We start from the raw sequence: 20,389 nt of genomic DNA on the forward strand, positions 1-20,389 counted from the left end.
CAAGTCCTAACTTCTTTATTGACACATTTCTCTCCTTCCATTTATAATAAAACTCTGTAAAGGAATTGTTTGACTTGTTCTTCCTACATTTGTCTCTTCCCAGTCCAAACAGTAATTCCAAAACTGAGATTTGAAGAGTCAGTAGGGAATGGCTGGGTGTGGGAGGTGGCACTGTGACAGAAGAGTTTCCTAGGGAGAGGAATGTAAGGGGACAGGTGAAGGAGAGGAAAATGACAGAGATGAAGTTGGAAAGGAACAGAGGCTAGTCAGGGCTTAAAAACCATGTTAAGGAATCTAGACTTTAAAAAAAAATAAATTCTTTAATATATATATATATTTTCTCATACTTAATAGTTATTAAAATGTATAATTTACCATTTTTGGTTTGTTACATATCAATAATTGTAATAAAGGAGAAGGAATTTGTTATTTTTTTATTACTCAGACCTTTATGTCACAAAACATTTTAATAAATAATTTCACAATATGTAAATGATCATTTAAAGGTTTTCAGTTTTAAAATAGGAAGTCACTCTGGGAATGGAATTATTCAAAGAGAAAAAGGAACATAAGCTGTATAACCAATGAAGAGTTTTTACATGTATAAATGGTGGTATATTTAGGTTCTGTTAAATATACTTTGAAGTAATATAACAGTTTATAAAGTATCCATATTTAAAATATTAAGTGCAGGCTTTGCAACTATTTACATTAAAATATGAAATATTCTTGATATCAACTTTTAAAGTATAGATGGAATTTTTTTTCAAAAAATTTTAGGGGGTAGGAATGCAAAAACTGAAAACCACTACTGGTTTATGACACATCCTCTTTGCCAGCCTTAGTCAAGTCACTGAAAGACTACACAATAATTAGACCACACTGGCTTAGTCCCTTTGAGAATCACCTTCACTGAGATGTCCTTTAAATATTATGCTCTTAGCTTTTATGGAGCAGTATTGAAAAAAGAATAAAGTACTTGAAGTCTGCTTAATATTTCTTGTGAAATCTAGACTATTCTTAGACAAATTTGGTTCTGTTAAAAGTTTTTTTAAAGCCCTTAAGTTCAATGATCAGATTTTTCATTTTGTTAAGATTACTGGCTGTGATGTGGAAGGGGGATCGAGAGCAAAATTAGTGTCTGTAAGACCAATTAAGAGTTACAGTGTGGATGAATTAAACTGAATTAGTGGCAGTGGGAATGGTGAGTACCTGGATTCTTTGAGAGACATTTGGAAGAGGATGGAGAGGACTTGGCAATTCCATTTGTATATTTTATTCTCTCTGCAGTGAAAGGAGCTGGAGTGGATCTTACAGAGAAAGTAAAAGGTGAGGGCTTCAACTTAAAAGTGTTCCAAGCACTTAAAATTTGTGGATGAAGCACTTTTCATTTGTAAAAAAATTACTTGGCTTTCCATAGCTACCAGAGCCTTTTAGTCGGTATAATTAGAACCCAACTGATACCTTTTCCATCTATCTAGGGAAGTAACTTACCTAAATTGGAAAATTGTTTTTAACAGACTGGCATATCAAACTATAGACTTTCATTTTCAGCTAAGACTATTTACCCATAACCTTTTGAGACTCTTGAGAATGAGTGTCTTACTCAACATGGATGGAGCTGGAGGATATTATGCTCAGTGAAATAAGCCAGGTGGGAGAAAGAAAGTACCAAATGATTTCACTCATTTGTGGAGTATAACAATGAAGCAAAACTGAAGGAACAAAATAGCAGCAGACTCACAGACTCCAAGAAGGGACTAGCTGTTACCAAAGGGTAGGGGTGGGGGAGAATGGGCGGGGAGGGAGTAAGAAGGGGACTGAGGGGCATTATAATTAGCACTCACAATATAGGTAGGTCATGGGGAAGACAGTACAGCATGAAGACAAGTAATGACTCTATAGGCTCTTACTACACTGATGGACAGTGACTACAAAGGGGGAGGTGAGGACTTGATAATAGGGTGAATGCTGAAACTGCTATGTTGCTAATGTGAAACCTTCGTAAGATAGTATATCAACGACACTCTAATTAAAAAAACACACGATGTGAAATAAAACTTTTCAAAAGAATACTTCTATTACCAGGAAAAAAAAAAGAATGAGTGCCTTACTCAAAGAGCTGTTAAGAATTAGTGTCTTACTACAGGTAGCAGTGCTCTCTCTACAGAATTCTGCTAAGTCTGGCTATTGCTGTGAGTGCAAAGTGTATTTTGAGAGCTCATATGCTAGTAGTTGAAATTTCCAAAATTTTTTCCAAAACTTTGTTACCATCAGTGTTGCCATTGTTTTCAATTGTTAGTGTTAATGCTTTCCAAGTGATCCATTATTTTTACTTTTGCTTTATTTTTAATTTAATTTGTTATGGGTCATTTGGATAAGGGTCACAGGAAATATCAAGTCAGAAACTACTGATCTAGACTTGAGTCTTCATGGGATTACAGAAATGGAAATGATCTTAACATAAAATTTAGTCCTATCTTCTAACAAGACAAAATGAATTTCAAGCTATTATAAATTTTTAGAGAACATTAATTTTAAGACAAACTTGGCAGTTGACTAAATATTTCTCCCTTTACTCCCACTAGATAACACTAGACTGCTTACAAGGCTTACTATCTGAAGAAAATTTGAATAAATTACTATTTAACCATCTGTTAGTGTAGTGTGACTACCTAAGAGGAAAATAATTCAATAGACTTATCATTTATATCTTTCATCTTAATAAAATATAACAGAAAATGCAACAGATAGAAGAGTATATCGTGAAAAATAAGTCTCCCTCCTACCCCTGTGCCCTAGCCATCTTTCTCCCTCTTTTCCTAGGGACACACTTGCCAGTTTCTTATCCATTTTTCCAGATATATGGACCCTGGGGAGCGAAACCAGCTTCCTATGCAGCAGGGCATGAAGGGAACACGACTTCCTCAATATGTGGTCGAGACAAATGCACTACAGCTACGTATCTGGGCCAACCTCATGAGTCAAAAAGATAGCAGAATGGCAGCAGGCATCTTGGTAATTTGTGTGACCAACATTGGCAAAAGTACAAATGCCAAGAATGTTCCACACAAGAGAGAGGATAATTTCTTGGTAAAAAAAAAATCTATATATAAATTCAATAAATATTTAAGGACTCTTAGGTATCAATATAAATTTTCAGTGAATGACACTTACGGAATCTAGGATTTATGGATAGTCAGATTTTAAGTCACTCCACATCTCACTAAATTATCATTTGTACCTCATGTGAATACACTCTAGTACACTTTTAGTTCATTTTCAATTTTTACCATTCAAAATAAAATAAATTCAACTTTTATTTTAAAATAGAATTTATTCAATACCATAGTGAATTCAATACTTAAAAAATTATTTCTCTTGTCAGTATTGGCACGTAAAGAAGTTTCAAAGCACAGCTGAATTAACACTTGAAAAAATTTTAAATTTTAAATCATGTTCCATAAAAAAGTAAGGTCTAGTAGTGTTATAAAACTATTACTTTACACTAACTTACATATCAAAGTGTTAAAAAAAAGAATTCCACTCAAATCATCATCTAAGAAGTAAAAATTCAATGATATATTTTAAAAAGGTTCTCACTTGAACAAAATACAACAGGTGTAAAATAGGCAAAAACTACCTAATTTACATTGACTTGTCCTACTGGGAAATCCTGCAAGCTAACCAGATACATTTTAGAGATTTAAAAAAAAAATCTATATTCTAAAGGAACTTAAGTTGTATTAAACAATACCTTTTATGCCTAATCGAAGAAATGTTTAAATATTCTACATCTTTTTTTAGTTGCCCCCTAATTGCCAATAATGTGGGACTACTCTAAAAATTTAGTTTAAAAAATAATTTTTTCCTCAGTGAACATTTTCAGATACAAAGGCTAACCTTCAGTATGGAAACATTAAACAAGGAAATTTACATATATGGTCTTTGCTATAATATGGCCTGCATATTACTGTCAGTCACTTTGTTTACTTTGAAAATTCAGTAATCAAAATCATAAATACTATACACTTCTTTCAAATTCCAGAAGGCTAATTTGATTCACATCTCTTGAATTTATAGAGTGTCTTTCTTCCAGGAAGTATAAAGTGATTTATATTCAGTATTTTTATTTTATTTACATTACCCTCTCCAACCCCCTTTTAGAATTATCCTGAGATAAATGGAGTACTGAAAATAAATTTCCCTAAGTGTAGAACTGGTTATTTGGCATCATCTTGAATAAGTGAAACTTTTTTCCTGAATGTGAAAATATGAAGCCTTTTAAATTAGTGCGTTCTGTTGGTCTGAAATGCAATTCTTGTATTTTTGAAATCTCATTGGTTGAAATGAGGCAGAAATTTTAGAAATTAGGTTAAAAAAATATTTTTAGTCAAATGTAAAAATAATGTTTGCTCACACCTAAGGCAGAAATTGAAAGAGCAAAGGAAACTGGAAAGGTAATTTGTATTTACAGTAAGTATATCATTTCACCAAAATCTCTATGAACATGTAACTAAAATCTGAATGGCAACATCAGAGAGGATAAAATTCTCTAGTAGAATCTGAAGATTCTACTAAGGTGTTGCTAATCTAAAAAAAAAGAAAATATACAAAGTAGAAGAATATAATGTATTAGAGTATCAAGATCTTTCCTAACAAACCTATTTTTCTTTGCTGACTAAATTGAAGTAAAATCATTTAATTAGATTTTGAGATATTTAATTCTTTGATAAGCTACAGAAATGTTCATAGGGAATTTCTAAGAAGTAATTGCGGTTTTTCTTGAAATAAGTAATAATACAATATTTATCTTTTTGTTTTAAAGACATGTTTAGGAAAAAAGCAACTTCTCTTTCCCTTTAAGTTAGTGATGGTGGGAATGCAAGAAAGGAAGAATTCTACAGCCTCTTAAAGTCAAATTTTCATCTTATCCTTTGTCCATTTTGATTTCCAAAATATCTCTGTACTTTATTTTTCTTAAATATTTTCTGCTACATTGCTGGAAGGATTGTTTAAGTGCAATATAACGTTAATATTAAGGATGGAGAAACTTAAGGAATTTGACTTTGTATTTCTATTTAATAAGATTTGAAGAGCAAAGTAGAACAGTTTTACCTCCTTGACAACTTGAGCTTGGATAAAATAGAATTTGTATCAAAGAACTAAGGTTTCAGATTTTTAATGCACAATTTTCTTTAGCATTCTAAATAAAATGTGGTTGAAGCTTTTGAAGTCATAAAGCTGGGATGAGAGTGCAGAAAATTTTACTAGAAAAGCTATACTTTGGCAAATACTTTATTGATATTATAAATGAAAATATAGTTGGAGCTTTAAGATGGCACTTAATCTGTTCTTCAGTCTGCCAAATAAATTAGATTCTTTGGAAAAAATTCAAACTTGATATTCAGGCAAAATGAAGATTAACCCTTACTTGTCAGACAGGTCACTTGCCATAAACCAAAGGACCCCTAAAGGTACTTAAGTAGAAGGTGGGCCTCTCAAGGGAGACTCTCTATCTGCAATCTACTCAGTAAAGGTGAACAATTAAACAAAAGCATCTAATTTCCTAAAATGCTAAATTCAGTACAAACATCAAAGGTCTGATCTGCATAAAAAGGCCTTAGTTTTATGTCTTAAGCAGTTGAATTGGCTTTAAATGAAAGACCATAAATATTGTTCACTAATCTTGTACATTATTTACAGAGAAATGTACAATCCTGATGCCTTTGCAATCACTTGTCATTTGGGAATTTCTTAAAGAAAATAAAAAGAGAATGGAAAGATTTGACAGAATCTGACTCCCAGGATAATGTCCAAGGCCACATCTGAGATTTATAGCAAATGAGAAAGGTGTTTTTCAAGTTAAAAGGTACAAGAGTGCTTAATTAGTCTAACCTACTACTCATTTGACAGATGACGATGCAGGTGTCTTGAGGTAAGACGATTTACTCACTCTTGTAATTAAACTGAAAAACCCAGTCTCCTGTCTTTTGTTTCCACTTTATATATTAGTAAGCCATCCACTACCAAAGTATTAAAAGGTTAACTGTGCTTTCCTATGGGGAAAGGAGTGGGAATCAGGGGGAAAAAAGTGGTGTTGGGGGTTCAGGGATGTTTCACTCAAACAACAAACCATATGTATTAATACATAATTTGTTAAGTAACTTGTACAAACTACCAAGCCTAACATCAACAGAACCAAACAGAGATCAGAAATACCATAGTGAAATTGAATGTTAGTGTGGAAATTTAAGTTACGTCTTCAAGGAAACAGCAGACCACTGAAAACTGGATTTCAGTTTCTGTGTGCTCTTAATGACTAGTTCTATATGTTTCTCTACACCTTGAAAAATATTTCAATATAATACATATGCAGTCTAGTAATCTAGCTTCTCAAGTTTCAAAAAGGCAGATTTTTTTAAACTTATGCTACAAAAATATGTATCTATATATATCCCCAAGTTATATATTTCTAAATTCTGTGGTGATAAAGTGTGCATAATTTCATTGTTGGAACTGCCTTCTTGCACGGTCTTAAACAGTTACTTCTATACAGCATAAAATTTGCATAATTCTTTACAGTAAAATCTGTTGAAACTCACTTTGACAGAAATACTTTTATCTATCATTAGAATTGAAAGAAACAGATTTCAGTAAGAAAAGTACAGGGTGGGTCAAGATCTTTTTTAGAAAAATATACTGTATATAATACATCTTGAAAATTACACAGACTATATGCTTTTATTTAATGTGAAGGCACAACTTTAACATAGTTAAAAGCAAATGTATTTCAACTATTTATGCTGTAATTGTCAGTACCAGCTCTTAAAAATATATATATCTGCCATCATATCACTGAAGTTTCTTTCAGACTGTCAATTCAAAGGTCAGTTTAAAAAGTTGAACTCTATTTGTAGGAAAATCAATTGACACATTATTGCAGGTCCACATAATATTACTGTTGGGCAATCTGTTCACTAGCAGTTACAGGACTTTCTTCATTTGTAGCATAGTCCAGATGGTCCATCATCTAGGCATAAATAAAAGATGTTAGGAAATGTACATTTTCAATTTGCCCTCAATATTCACTGATTTGGCAAAAAGATTCTTGGTTTTTGTCTTCGTTTTTTAAAAGACAGTGTGCATTCTTTTAGGAGCAATGTACTGGCTCAACATTCCAGCTCCTAAGGACACATGGTCAAGGCGACATCGAACCTCTCAGGAAGCCCTATCATTTGATTCAGGGACAATATGGTAACTACTTTCTCTGGATCTTCCACTGTTGCCATTTTCCAATATAAATATTGCCCTTCATGGCAGTGGGAACTCCACCACAAAAGGAAGATATTCCTGATGCTACTCCAGGGCACTATTCCAGGCAGATGCCTATTCCTAGAGATGGAAAAACTGAAAATGGCCCCCCAAGTCACTGTGAGAAGACCTGCTGGTTCAGGGCAGTGTAAACTGGCTGACACCTTGAAACTGACCTTACGATAATTTAAGAATGATATATGGAATTTTGGAAACACTGTATGACAGAAATTTCTACTAAACACAAATGAACTGAAGGTACTTAAAAGTCAAATGATGTCTGAAAACAAAATATCAAGAATACATTTGCTATAGACTATTTTAGAGTAATTACTAGTTAAGCTTTTCTCAAATGATCACTTCAACTCTGCCCATATTTTCATAAAAATCTTTTTGTATTTGGAATGAAGGAAAAAGTGCTTGAATGTTTCTAGTGTTTCTACACTGTTCTCAGATAAAATTACTTAAAAATAGAAAAAAAGTACTTTCTGAAGACTGTCAAAGATTTTTAGATTAGTGATTAAAATTTGGTATTGTGATGAGGCATTTTTCCTTCTCTTTTATGAAGAATTAGAAGAGGGAAAGGCCAGCAGAGTAAATGTTCCTATTTTTGTAAACTGATTCTAAAAGCTTTAGAGTTTTTTTGGAAAAGGAAGCAGAGTGAGGAATGATTTCCAAATGGGGCCTCTGGACTTGCCAGACAAGAAGAATACAACACGAGTAGAGGCTTTCAGCTGAACACGGTCTCCAGTAATGGAGACAGCTTATAAAACCCAAACCTGCCGATACTCTGAGTCATCTTAAGTCCCCAAACAGTTTTGAGGTCCTTTATTTGCCAAAGATAGCCCCTAAATTAAGGTAGTTTCCTGTTTATAGCATATTCTAGGGGGGAAAAAAAACCACATCAAGATAGGTAAAATATTTATTAAGCATTTCACTACATGAAACTTAAAATGAAGTTGCTGAAGAATTGATTTTAAGCACAATTTAAAGGAGAGAGGTAAGATATATTTAGCCCCTTTTCTTCTAGCAATTTAGAAACTTTGGGTATAAGAGATGAGAGCTGTGGGTATAGAGAACTGGAGCAGCCTGAGCAAAATGCAAGGTGGGGAAACCCTCTTTCTTCCCCAGGACTTGCTTACCCTGGCAACTGTAACCTAAAGAAATAACAGCCTCCATACCCTAAGTCGTAACATGTCTTTTCTTCCCTAATCCTCAGGTACCTCACTGGCACTGGAATGTAATCCTTAAACATAGAAATGTATTAGTTTAAAAAAATACACCACCACACTTTCAAAGTCAACTTATTGTGAAGTAAGCATCTCTACTCTTCATTTACTTTTCTTTACTGCCTTTTCAGTAAAAACAATATAGAAACATAAAGGCAAACTTGTAATGGGTTTTTAAAAACACAACAAAAATGAGTACAGGTAATACAATTAACTGGCAAAATTGGTATAAATTGTTTTTCATTAACAATAGGTAAATAGGTAAACTCAATTTGGAAAGACATCCTCTGAAATTGGGTCAGATAACCTACCATTTACAGATAGCTCTGTTTATAACTGAACTAATCTCCAGGAAGTCTAATAAAACTCTCATTAAGGCAGTGTAACTGGATAGTGGCTACAGAGTTCTAAGTATCTCTGGATTCTGACTTGTCAGTTACAGCCTGTGACTTCTAAAAATAATTAGAAGCACTAGTGACATTTAACAGAGACAAACCCACTGTTTACTAGATATAAACAAACTGAAAACTTATTTCCCACCCAAAGTAAAATGGCCCATTGGAAATTGTATAAATTTAACTCCACTGATTAGGTATGAGAAACAAAAAAATCCCCTAAAATGATGACAAATTCTCTTATTTGTTCTATATGCTGAAGTAACTATACCACTCTCGATTTTTCTCTTTAGAGAAAAACACTTTTATTTACTCTAATTAGAACAAAGACCAAGTAAAATCAAACAAATGGAAATACTGTAGCTCTTGAAGCACTCTACAAAAAAAGTTCATGAAAAATAAAGTATAAATAGCTTTGAATTATAGAAAAGAATACATAGTTAAGATTTCCAAAATAGTATTATTTTAGTGAAATCCTTTAAACAGTACTTCTTTTGATAAAAGAAATTCACAAAAAGAGCTAAGGACTCCAAGTAAAATGCTAAAGTATTTCTATGAAGTCTATAAGCTTAAGCAGCAGACAAGGTAAAAACTTGCCCTTTGTAAACAAAATAAAAAGGCTGTCAGGGCTTTTTAAGTCTCCAGTGGTAAAAAAATCCTGCTTTTTTACCACCACTATTCTTGTATGCAACTCCAATTATCAGGCGTTGGAATGAAATGACTAACAGCATAAACAAATGTGTCATTATGTTAGATTGTAACTATTTTATATTACTTGTTTTATACTTAGTTACTTCAAAACAGTGGCAATAATGTTTGGCTCTTGCAAAAAATGACCAAAGATTGTAGAGACAGAAGCCTAGTTCAACATTTTAAAAGTGCCTCAATTTTACAATACCTTTAACAATTTTGGTAATTTTATGGGGGCCTCTAAAGCAAAATCAGGAAGCTTATACACACACAAACTAAAGTGATTAAAGGTCAGTGGATTATGAACTGAACATTATAGTTGTTTTGCATGAAGAATTTCAGTAACATTAACTGAGAATTAATGAGTATGCAACACTATCAGCCCTATGGTTGCCTAAGAGCTAGTAACTTGTAAGGGAGGCATACATACCTATACAAAGCAGATGTGTTAATAACCATTTAAGTGCAAAATTTAAAAGAAATATGGGGAATGGTGAACCTAATTTCGACCAGAGAACTCTTAGATATCAACTTGGAGAAGGATGATTTTGAGTTGGGAGTTAACATAAATATTCTGGAAATAGAGACTGGCAACACTGGAGATACTGGAAGCAGGGGAAGGGAAAGGGAGAAGGTCATTACACTGTTAGCCTAAGAGATGAACCAGTCACTGCCTGACAGTTGTCTTCAGGGATGACCCTCAGGCCTATCCTATAATGGGTTCAGACCCTCTATTTTTACCAGGCTTGTTAAGGTTCCCTGTTCTATTTCCGAAGCTTCTTCCTAGCCTTAACCTGATTTCTACATCCACCTGTCTCACCAGCCCTTGAACTAACCCACCACTATGGATTACATTTTTCCTACCTGCCTATAGGTCCAATCTTTATGAATGAGGAGACAGTTTTAAGAGATTAAGGAATTTGCCAGAACTGATTTATAATACTCCACAACTAGCTTGCCTAAAATTTTAGCACATGTACATTCTTCATATTTTACCATTTAGTGCACAATGGTAAGACAGTCATGTTTAACAGAATTTTTTCTCTGAGGCATGTGATAAGTGTTAAATCCTTTTACAAATAAATTAAAGGAACCAGATTTAGCAAAGACCCAAAGTTGTAATATCCAAACCAGGAAAATGGAAATCTAGTTGGTGAACTGAAAAATAATAAACAAACCAACAAATAAGTCAAAACAAAAAACCTCAATTCCTACAAATAATAACAGCAAATACATTTATAGTGCTTGTGATATGCTGCCAGGCACCATTTCAGGCAATCTGCATATTTAAAACAACCCTCTGAAGTAGGATGACAATTATCCCATTTTACCCTGGAAGGAACTGAGGCACCAAGAATCTACATAACTTGCCTAAGGCCCCACGGCTAATCATTAACAAACCAAAGTCCAGACGGAAGCAGTCTGGCACCAGACTCCAGGCTTTTCATTAAAAGTTTATAAAATTACAGGTTATTTTATGTTCTGAATGTCTTTACATATGAAATAATGACACCGCACTACAAAAGTGAGAGGTGTACAACCCACATTGTCCTATCTTTTCAGACACATTTAAATGGATATTCCTACAATGGCCTTACTTAGCTTCTGTGTCATGTGGTAAAGGCCCTGGAGTCTGCCCTTATGCAGGCTATTTACTGCTGTTTCTGTCCAGCTGCAATGATCATTCCCTTTAAAGGTAGTTGCTGTGAAGCAGAATCATAATTTTTTAAAGATCATGATTTTTAAGAATGAAATTTGGATGGTCCACAGCATTGCATCTGTTCATAGGGAATAAAGATGCATCTCTTAGTTGAATTCCTTCCTTACCTAGCATCCCTCTTCCTCAGTAAACACCATGAAGACAGAAAGGAGAAAAGGTGCTAATACCAGAACAGAAAAAAACAAGCTGGGGAAAATTTCCAAAGAAATGTCATCTCTAAATCATCAACTATTTGTTGTGTGTGTTGGTGTAAAAAGATCTGGCAGCTCCACACAAAACCATTCAAAGTAGCTGCCGCTTCATGGTAGGGGTGTGTGTGTATGTGTAATAGTTAGAAAAGGACCTGCGTTTACTATGTTTACTTTAGACAATTCTGTATTATATGTTTATAAAAGACAAACATCTACAGCTTTGTAATTAAAACACTAAAAGAAAAAGAATACAGTATGTAAAAGAGTTAGAATGCATGTAAAACTTTTAATTCATTAACTGTCAATAACATTAATCTGTAAGACATTATAGTAGAACAAAGATGATCAGAATTACTCTGATGAACATCTTTTCACATCAGTTTTGCCCACGTTTTTAATCATTTTCCAGATAATCCCCTGAAGAGAAATTACCAGGTGAAAGGAAATGTTCAAGTATGGTACATGCAAATGAGAGTGTATATAAGTGGTGGGACTATGAGTGGACTTAATTTTCTTGTACTTTTCCACATTTTCAGTTTTCTACAACAAGCAGAGATTGTTATAATAAAGTACTTTAAAATCCATATTAAAGGGGAAGGAAAATTTTGTAAAGATAAAATGCTGGTGATGAAAAATAACAAGGAACATACTTAATTCTGTAAGATAGCAAATGTGTTCTAACAGTCCCCAATTTAAATTCTAACCATTTTAAAGATATTGTCAATGCTAAAATTGCTTGCTCACAGTGCTCACTCATTTACTGAGTATGCTAATGATATTCCCAAGTTTCTGTCTCCTGCATATCAGGAGACATTTATACAACTGCCCAGTATTTCTCTCTTCCGGTGGGCCTCCAGGTACTTCAAAATGTCCAACATTGAATTCTTGTCCAATATTTAACACATTCAACAACGAATTCATTTTCCTCCTCAAACCTGTTGTCCTCCTTTATCCCTGAATTGTATCACCATCCTCCTTTTCAGTTACTCAAGCCAGAAAAGAAACCTGGACCCCACTTCCTTCTCCTACCTCTGCATCAAATCTATTACCAGATCCCATTAATTATGCCTCTAAATTTCTCTTGACTGCCACTACTCTCAACCTCACTGCCTCACTAATTCTGGCTACTACCCTTTCTCATTCCAATAGCTGCCTCAAATTTTGCTTCCTCCTTCAATCTCTTTTCTACAATTCTTAAAACCCTTAAATGGTCTCCAATGCCCTTGGGATAAAGTCGAAACTCTTTAATGTGACTTAGAAGACTGTACAAGCTCTTCCCTTGCTTCTTTCTCCAGTTTTCATTTCCTACAGCTCCCCTACTCTTACTCAATATTGTAGTTATCCTAAATTTCATTTCTGTTCTTAGAACATTCCATGCTCTTTTCCCTCTGGACTATGAAGACATGATTTCCTCAGTACAGAACAGATGGCTTGGTCTTAATGTCTCAAGATAAATTTAACACTCTTTAAGAAGCCTTCTCCCAGCCATCTCGGACTGTCTTGAAACCATAAGCATTGGGTGCCCTACCGCCAGCTTCCATGGCATCCTACTGTAACACTCAGTGCTCTAATACATTTGTCCCACGTGCCTGTTAGGGACTCTATCTGCTTGCTCCACTAGACTCTAACTTTCAAGAGGCCGTGAGAGTAGGCCTGTTTCTAACTTGTTCTTCTTGTATCATCAGCACCGAAAATAGTACCTGACTCATAGAACTGCTTGATAAACATTTATAAATGAAGAAATATAAAACTATTTTAAAAACATGACGACAAAGAACACTTTGTGGGATGTGACTTTCAAAGGCCAGAAGTAGAGTGTGTCTTGAAGGATGTATTTTTATTTTAAAAAAATCTATAAAAAGAAGAAACTCTATGTGGGTGTCCTTTTCATGGAAAAGTTACAAGCTGTCTTACCAGTTTAGTCAAGAACCCTGTGGCCATAAACTAATTCTGTGTGCAGAAGTATCAGTTGAGACAATGGCATTGTGAGGTAGGCAAGGCAGGTATTATTCTTTTATTCAAATCTCAAAAGAATTATAAGACATACCCCAAAGAATTCTAGATCTGTGCTTTTTCTAATTATTGGAGTCTAACTCAATGTGTTAATCACCTCTTGTTACATAAAGATGACACTACAGACCAACCACATGATGGATCTGAACTTTGAACTGTTTATCTACTAACAGAATTATAGCCATCCACCCAAAGTCTCTATTTTTGTTCATGTGACCACTGACAAACATGTATGAGCGTGGATGGACGAGGGGAGTTTGTTTTAATAGGGCAAAGCAGAACTACCTGCCTCATAAAGGGATCAATGCCATAACCCTGACCTCAATAGGCTAGGGTTTCACAATGCTCTTTAATTTCAGTGCAAATAAACTTTACAGGAATACTAAGAACATTTAGGAAAAGAAGAAAATGGTTTTTACTTTAATGAAGAAACAACTCAAACATAACATTTTGGTAGCAAGATTTTCTCTGTTCTAGAAATTGCACATAAAAGTCAATCTTGACCTATTTAAATCTGGAGTACCCTATTTAACATAGGTCAATTTAGATTCTGGAGAAAGTACACTTTCTATCTGCAAAACTTTAGTTCTCTTACTATAAATAGCTAATGTCAGAGTCTCAAAATTTAGTACCTAAAACTAGACTTTAATCTTTTGAAGTCTCCTTTTGTGTGGATTTTGAAAACTCATGTTGAAACGCTGTTTCAGTTTTCCCTGATACCCTCCTACTGCTTCTTGGTAGTTTTACCTTGAATCACCAGGACTTTGGCATTAGATTGCAGTGGGGATGAGAACTGATGATGCAGCAGGTGGACAGTAAGAGGGCAGTAGTGGAAAAAACTTAGGAGATCCTGACAGTCTCCAAGGTAACTTAGGGGCACGTATTAGCTTTGATATTTAACAGGCAGTTCCCAAAGTTAATCAGTGAACTATGGCATAAAATAACTTGGTAACCAAAATATAAGCACATACCTGATAGCCATTGCCCTTCCAGAACTTTTTCATTTCCTTACGCCTCCATGCAACAATGGAGGCAGTAATAAGCGTGCAAGGTACTAAATAGAGGAGAGCAGGTTGCCCCTTTTTCATCAGCACCAGAACAACAAATGTAAGTATCATGCCAATAGCATAGGCTGCAAGAAGAATACCAAGTATTAGTCATTTCTACAGGCTTCCAAAGGTGGATTTTAACTGCCTCACTGAAGTACTGGTTTTCAAATATTTCTGAAGATGTTTTTGCCCTATGACTGCTTTTCATAATTTCATTATTTTCCTAGACAGTAATTGGGAATGACAGTCCACAAAGCTTTTGAAAATTTGGAAACTGGTATTTCAATTATAATTATGCTAATCACTAGTCACTGATAAAGATAATAATACAAGAAAGTCTCAATTAGGGATGTTGAGTAGTTCCATATTTTAGATAATTAAAATCTGTACCTGTAGGTACTAAAGGATGCTTTGAAAAATATCCCTAATATTGATTATATACTTCTTGGGCTTCTTCAACAAGTGCATACCAAAACTCATTTGATCTCAATGACTCAGGGTCCCATTATGAACACAGGGTCTTAGAACACTTGCGCACGAAGTGCCTTTACAGACAAGTTAATCTAACTCCTCCTTTTATAGGTGAGGCAATGGAGGTCCATGTAAGTTCCATGAGTTGCCCAAAGTTACATAGATTTGACAGTCCTATTGTCTGCCTTTTCTTTCATTCTGTCACCTGATATCTGGACTCTATTATGTTAATGCCCTTACAGAGTACCAAACTTAATGGCCTCAGGCCATTTTTCTTATTTCTTTAAAGGCTTTTTTTTTCCTTTCTCTTTTTCATTTTTTCACTCAGCTGCTCTTTCTTGCTGTCAGGTACCTGCCAATACTCTTTGCTACTGCTAATGGACACTTCTAATTTACTGGATTTAATTTCACTGTGGACTTGAAAACCTTGCTAGAATAGTAGCTACATGGCTCTGGTGCAGGCCATTTAGCTAAGAATAAAGAACTTTGGTGCATGGACTTTGAAACATCTACGATATGTTCACAAGTAGTATTTTTTGGCTGACTTCCTGTTCTTGTGTGTTCTCACTAGAAACAGGACTACGTCTGCTGTCCCAGGATAATATAGTATTGTGCCATAAAGTCACGTACAGAAATAGTTCTAAATACAGTATTTTTTAAAAATCCAGTATTATACAATTTACTGACTACTTGTGTGCCAGGTGCTCTAATAAACGTTTTATATATTCAGAACCTAATGTTTTTCTCTCAAATATAATTTCTTTTTTAAACCTCAAAAACCTTGTGATATAGAAAGTAAAGTATAAATATCCCTTTTTGACAGAAAAAAGCTTGTCTTATTAATTAATGGTAAAGAATTAGAATCTAGGACTTCTAATTTTTAGACTTCTACCTTTTCTTACAGACAATATGAAAAAAAGAGAAAACAAAAAATTACCAATTGTGGAGGAAACATAGTATATAGAAGAAGAACCAGTCTGAACATCAAATCTTCTACAATATGCAATCAATAAGCCTAAAAAAACAAACAAACCAAAAAAGCCCCCCTTACATTATTTAAAAAAATAACAGCAACACAAATTCAACTGTTAATTATGGCACTAGTAAGTACATGCTGCATTGTTTTTAACCTTCCTTTTTGCATCAGAAGAACATTAAAGTACCTCAAATTCTGATAAAATTTTATATGCTTTTTTAAAAACTTAATACCACATTTTAAACATTTTCTCAAGCCACTAAACAACCTTTAAATACATGATTTTTATTAGCTGCTTAATATTCCATGTTATGGAGAAAACTTTTATATTTCTGTGGTAGCAGTTGTAATGCCTCCTCTTTCGTTTATAATTTTATTGATTTGGGTCCTAAGCTTGTTAGACTAGCTAAAGTTTTGCAAATTTTGTTTAACTTTGTAAAGAACTAACTCTTGGTTTGTTAGTCTTTTCTATTGTTTTCCTGTTCTCTATTTCTGTTCTACACTATTACTCGCTTCCTTCTGCTAACTTTGGGCTTAGTTTGTTCTTTTTCTAATTCCTTTAGGTGTTAAGTTAGATGGTTTATTTGAGATCCTTCTATTTTCTTGATGTAGGTGTTTATTGCTATAAGCTTCCCTCATAGAACTGCTTTTGTTGCATTCCCTAAGTTTTGAAATGTGCTTCTCTTTTCATTTGTCTCAAGATACTTTATTTCTCTTTTAGTTTTTTCTTTGATCCAATGGTCGTTCATAAGTGTGTTGTTTAACTTCCATGTGTTTGTAAATTTTCCAGTTTTCTTCTTGTTATTGATTTCTAATTTTATACTATCAGAGAATATACTTGCTATGATTTCAATCTTAAATTTGCTAAGATTTGTTTCGTGGCCTAACATATGATCTGATCTATTCTAGAAAATGTCTTGTGTGTCCTTGAGAAGTATGTGCATTCTTCTGTTGTCAGATGGAATGTTCTGTATGTCTGTTAGGTCCACTTGGTCTATAGTGTTAAGGAAAAATTTTTAATGTATCATTAAAAAAATGTATTGAAAGGGTGTCAAGAAAGGCAATTTCAAATTTCAAAGAAGTCTTCCTTCCTAGCAGAGTAAAAGTATTTGGAATTTAAATATGAAGTGTTCAAATAACAATGAAATATAAGCTCTCATTTGAAAACATGCAAGTACACAGAAGCAATCCCTTTTATTACCAATTTCCCTTAAGAGTTGAACCTTTCCAAAGAAGAAATCTCAGATTATACTTAGGAAACACTATTTATTATAAAACAGACTGACATTTAACTACTTAAATATCATAAAATAATTTTTTTATCTTTTTGTTTGAATTAATTAACTTTGATCCTTACATAACTAATCAACTAAGTTCCTTATTATTTTTACTGTATTTGCTACTTAATCACATTTCTATGTGTTATAAAAAAGTGGTGCTTCTCTCCCCTAAATAAGAATTTAGCTTTCAGAGTTAACTCTGTGCTTAGAGGAAATATTTCTGTTTGGAACCTTCAACATTTACTTCAGGAATGTAGTATTTGTATACTGTTTTCCAGTTCTATGCTAAGTGCTATATACAAGATTTTATACAACTCTTGGTGTGCAATTGGAAAAGTGGGGGTAAGTTTAAAGATATTCAAGGAACCTTACGATTACTCAATAGAATGTTTTTTCTACTTTATCAGTTATGTGAATGGAGAGAGTTGCTACAGTGGACTTTGCCGTGCCAACTCACAAGGCAGCACTGTTAGCTTCTCTCTCTTTGCCTGTCTTGGCTTTTTCAGAAAAACCAGTACTCTTTACTCATCCACAGACAGTTTGTACACAGGGCAACTGTAAGGAAAGTGAGAAACAACAAGTTCTCAGGTAATCGAGAAATATTATTAATTACTTCTACTGAGTTGGGATTAAATTTATTCTACAGGTACCCCAGTGAGGAAAATAATGCAGAACTGCAATCACTGTCAGAGAAGGCACACTAGGAGAAGGTGACAGATTCTACCACATGGTGTACTTTTTGTATTCTAGTGCCCGATAAAAGATGGTGTTCCACTGTTTCTCCTCGAGCATGACCTTGTCTAGTGTTCTTAAGGCACGACTCTTATTTTAAAATAAAAGTAATAGAAACTAATACATTTGGTATAATTAATTCAACTTTTAAGAGTTTTACACACACACACACACACACACACACACACACACAAACACACACACAGTTTCTTGGGGAAGAAAGACAATCTGACACTAGTTGCTTTCTCTATCTGAGCCATGGGAGATACACTTTGGTTATTACCATTGGGCTTTATCTTCTGCCCCTCAAAATGCTTTTCTTCTATCTTTGCCATTGATCCCACCTTTAGCCAGAAATAGTTAATACAGACTGGGTAATTTTTAATGGATACCATACATTCGACAGTTTTAAACCATCAGTATATTTTCCCTAAAGTTATTACAAACAATTGCTTACCTGGTACAATAATGTCTCCAAAACCCAATACTGAAACTGGCATGAGACAAACACTCATTACTGAGAAATAGGCCAGCTTTGGTACCCTGATGACTACTGGTAACTGTAAATAGAAAAAAAAAAAAAGGGCCACCAATAAACCTCTTAGGAATCTTTACCCATAACTTTAGAAAGGGAAAGAATGACATTAGAATAGTTAAAAATTTTTTTAATTGACATTTTAGAAGAACTTCAAGTCAGAGAACATAAACTAGACATACATATACTCTGAATGCATAGAAAGCTTGAAAGAAATAGATATGTAGTTCTGGAAAAATGAAACCCACACACATGTAGGGTTAAAAGAATTAATCCAGTATCCCCACATCTAACCTTATTTTCCCATTTTACCCAAAACAGGACTCAGGCCTTGAAAGAGGTTTTTTTTTGTTTTTTGGGATTTTTTTTTTTGGCAATCTGGATTTTTCCCCCCAAAGAAGAGTCTTGTCTCAGAGGGTATGATTTAAAGTCCAATGAACTTATCTGAAATACAATCCTTACTTTCTCATGGGGAGCTGAGGGTTGAGCAGTGGCTTCCACCAAGTTTCCATCATTCTAGGATGAAACCCAAGTCAATAGGTATTTGATAATTTGAATAACTAAGAAAAGGGCTGTATTTTGTGAGAAAATAGGTTTTTACAATACCTTAACATGCACTACATGACCAATGAATTACACAGGAAGGCAAAATTATCAACTGGACACACATACATACACTGGCAGCTATTTCTATTTAATTGCCATCCCTACCTTTTCATTATTTCCAAAAGGTCCAGCTGCAAGTTCAACCATGATGCTCTCACCATTCTAAAATTGAGAAAGAAGATGAAATAAATTATCCAATCATTTAAAGAGAATAATCTGCCAGTACTCAAGAATGATTTGACCCCATGGCTTATGGCCTACTGTAAACTGATGAAACATGGGCTATAGACTGCTTTTTCCTAAAAAAGTCTCTGCAGATAGCAAAAATTGGAGTCATCTAAAAGAAAATTCACCTACCACACTCCTTCCTTTGTCAGAGCCCAATAATTTACCAGAAGCTAATAGACAAACCACAGACAGATTATTCAAGTGGAAGCTTTGAGCACTGATTTGTACTAACAACCAAATGTCTAGCAGTTTTAATGGGCTATTAAGTGTTTTTAGTTATGTTGTGCCATATACAATGTGTCATTACTCATATTTAGCAATAACAATGAATAGGGACACAAAATATTATAAACATTTTTATATTTAGATATGTAATACACATAATAACTTTACTTGAATAAATACACATTTGCATTTATGGCTACTCACCACAATAACAAAACAATGAAGCCAAACTTGAAAAGACCTAGCCCTAAAGAACTTGAGAACCTTCTCTAGCCTGACTCCTGTCCAATTTCAGCCCTGCCTGCTTTTTATGTCCCAATCAAAACAATAACCTTAGCTGAATTTCTGGCTAAGCTGAGTGTCTGGCTAAGGTCTTTTTATGTGGGCTGTGTGAGGAGTTCATTGAAAAGTTCTCTCCTGACAGCCAAGTCTGTTGTGCAGAGGGAAACATTTTGAGGTAGTGAGTTAAGAGTGCATAAGCACCCATCTTATGCTTCACATTATGATAAATATATTACCAAAACAGGTAGTGGGAAGATAAAAAAAACCCTGAATTTTAGGAAAATTTGATTGTCTAACTGTAATATTTTCCATGTGGGTGGAGTTCATAGGAGAAATTACGAGTATTTTTAAAAGGACTTCACTGATACCTGAGCTAAGAAGAAAGAAGGATAAAATTCCTAGCTACAGAAATCTTTACCTCATGTTAAGCTTCAGATTACAGAAGGGTTAAGT

General features: G+C 34.2%; 1 protein-coding gene across 4 annotated transcripts in view; it reads right to left on the reverse strand.

Moving 5' to 3' along the window:
* Positions 1 to 6,718: 6,718 nt before the first annotated feature.
* SPPL2A (signal peptide peptidase like 2A) overlaps positions 6,719 to 20,389 on the reverse strand; it is a 45,563-nt gene continuing 31,892 nt past the window's right edge. For 3 of the 4 annotated variants that reach the window (XM_037020951.2, XM_037020952.2, XM_017680514.3), the window contains exons 12-17: positions 19,307 to 19,363; positions 19,058 to 19,111; positions 18,518 to 18,620; positions 16,010 to 16,087; positions 14,524 to 14,684; positions 6,719 to 7,033 (exon numbers count right to left, since the gene is read on the reverse strand). In XM_037020951.2, coding sequence (XP_036876846.1) covers positions 6,959 to 7,033; positions 14,524 to 14,684; positions 16,010 to 16,087; positions 18,518 to 18,620; positions 19,058 to 19,111; positions 19,307 to 19,363 — 528 coding nt within the window. In that variant the 3' untranslated portion in view covers positions 6,719 to 6,958. The remainder of the gene's footprint in view (positions 7,034 to 14,523; positions 14,685 to 16,009; positions 16,088 to 18,517; positions 18,621 to 19,057; positions 19,112 to 19,306; positions 19,364 to 20,389) is intronic. The other variant, XM_073211844.1, reaches the window with a different exon arrangement.

Source organism: Manis javanica, chromosome 8, assembly GCF_040802235.1.
Source record: "Manis javanica isolate MJ-LG chromosome 8, MJ_LKY, whole genome shotgun sequence".
Classification (NCBI taxonomy): domain Eukaryota; kingdom Metazoa; phylum Chordata; class Mammalia; order Pholidota; family Manidae; genus Manis; species Manis javanica.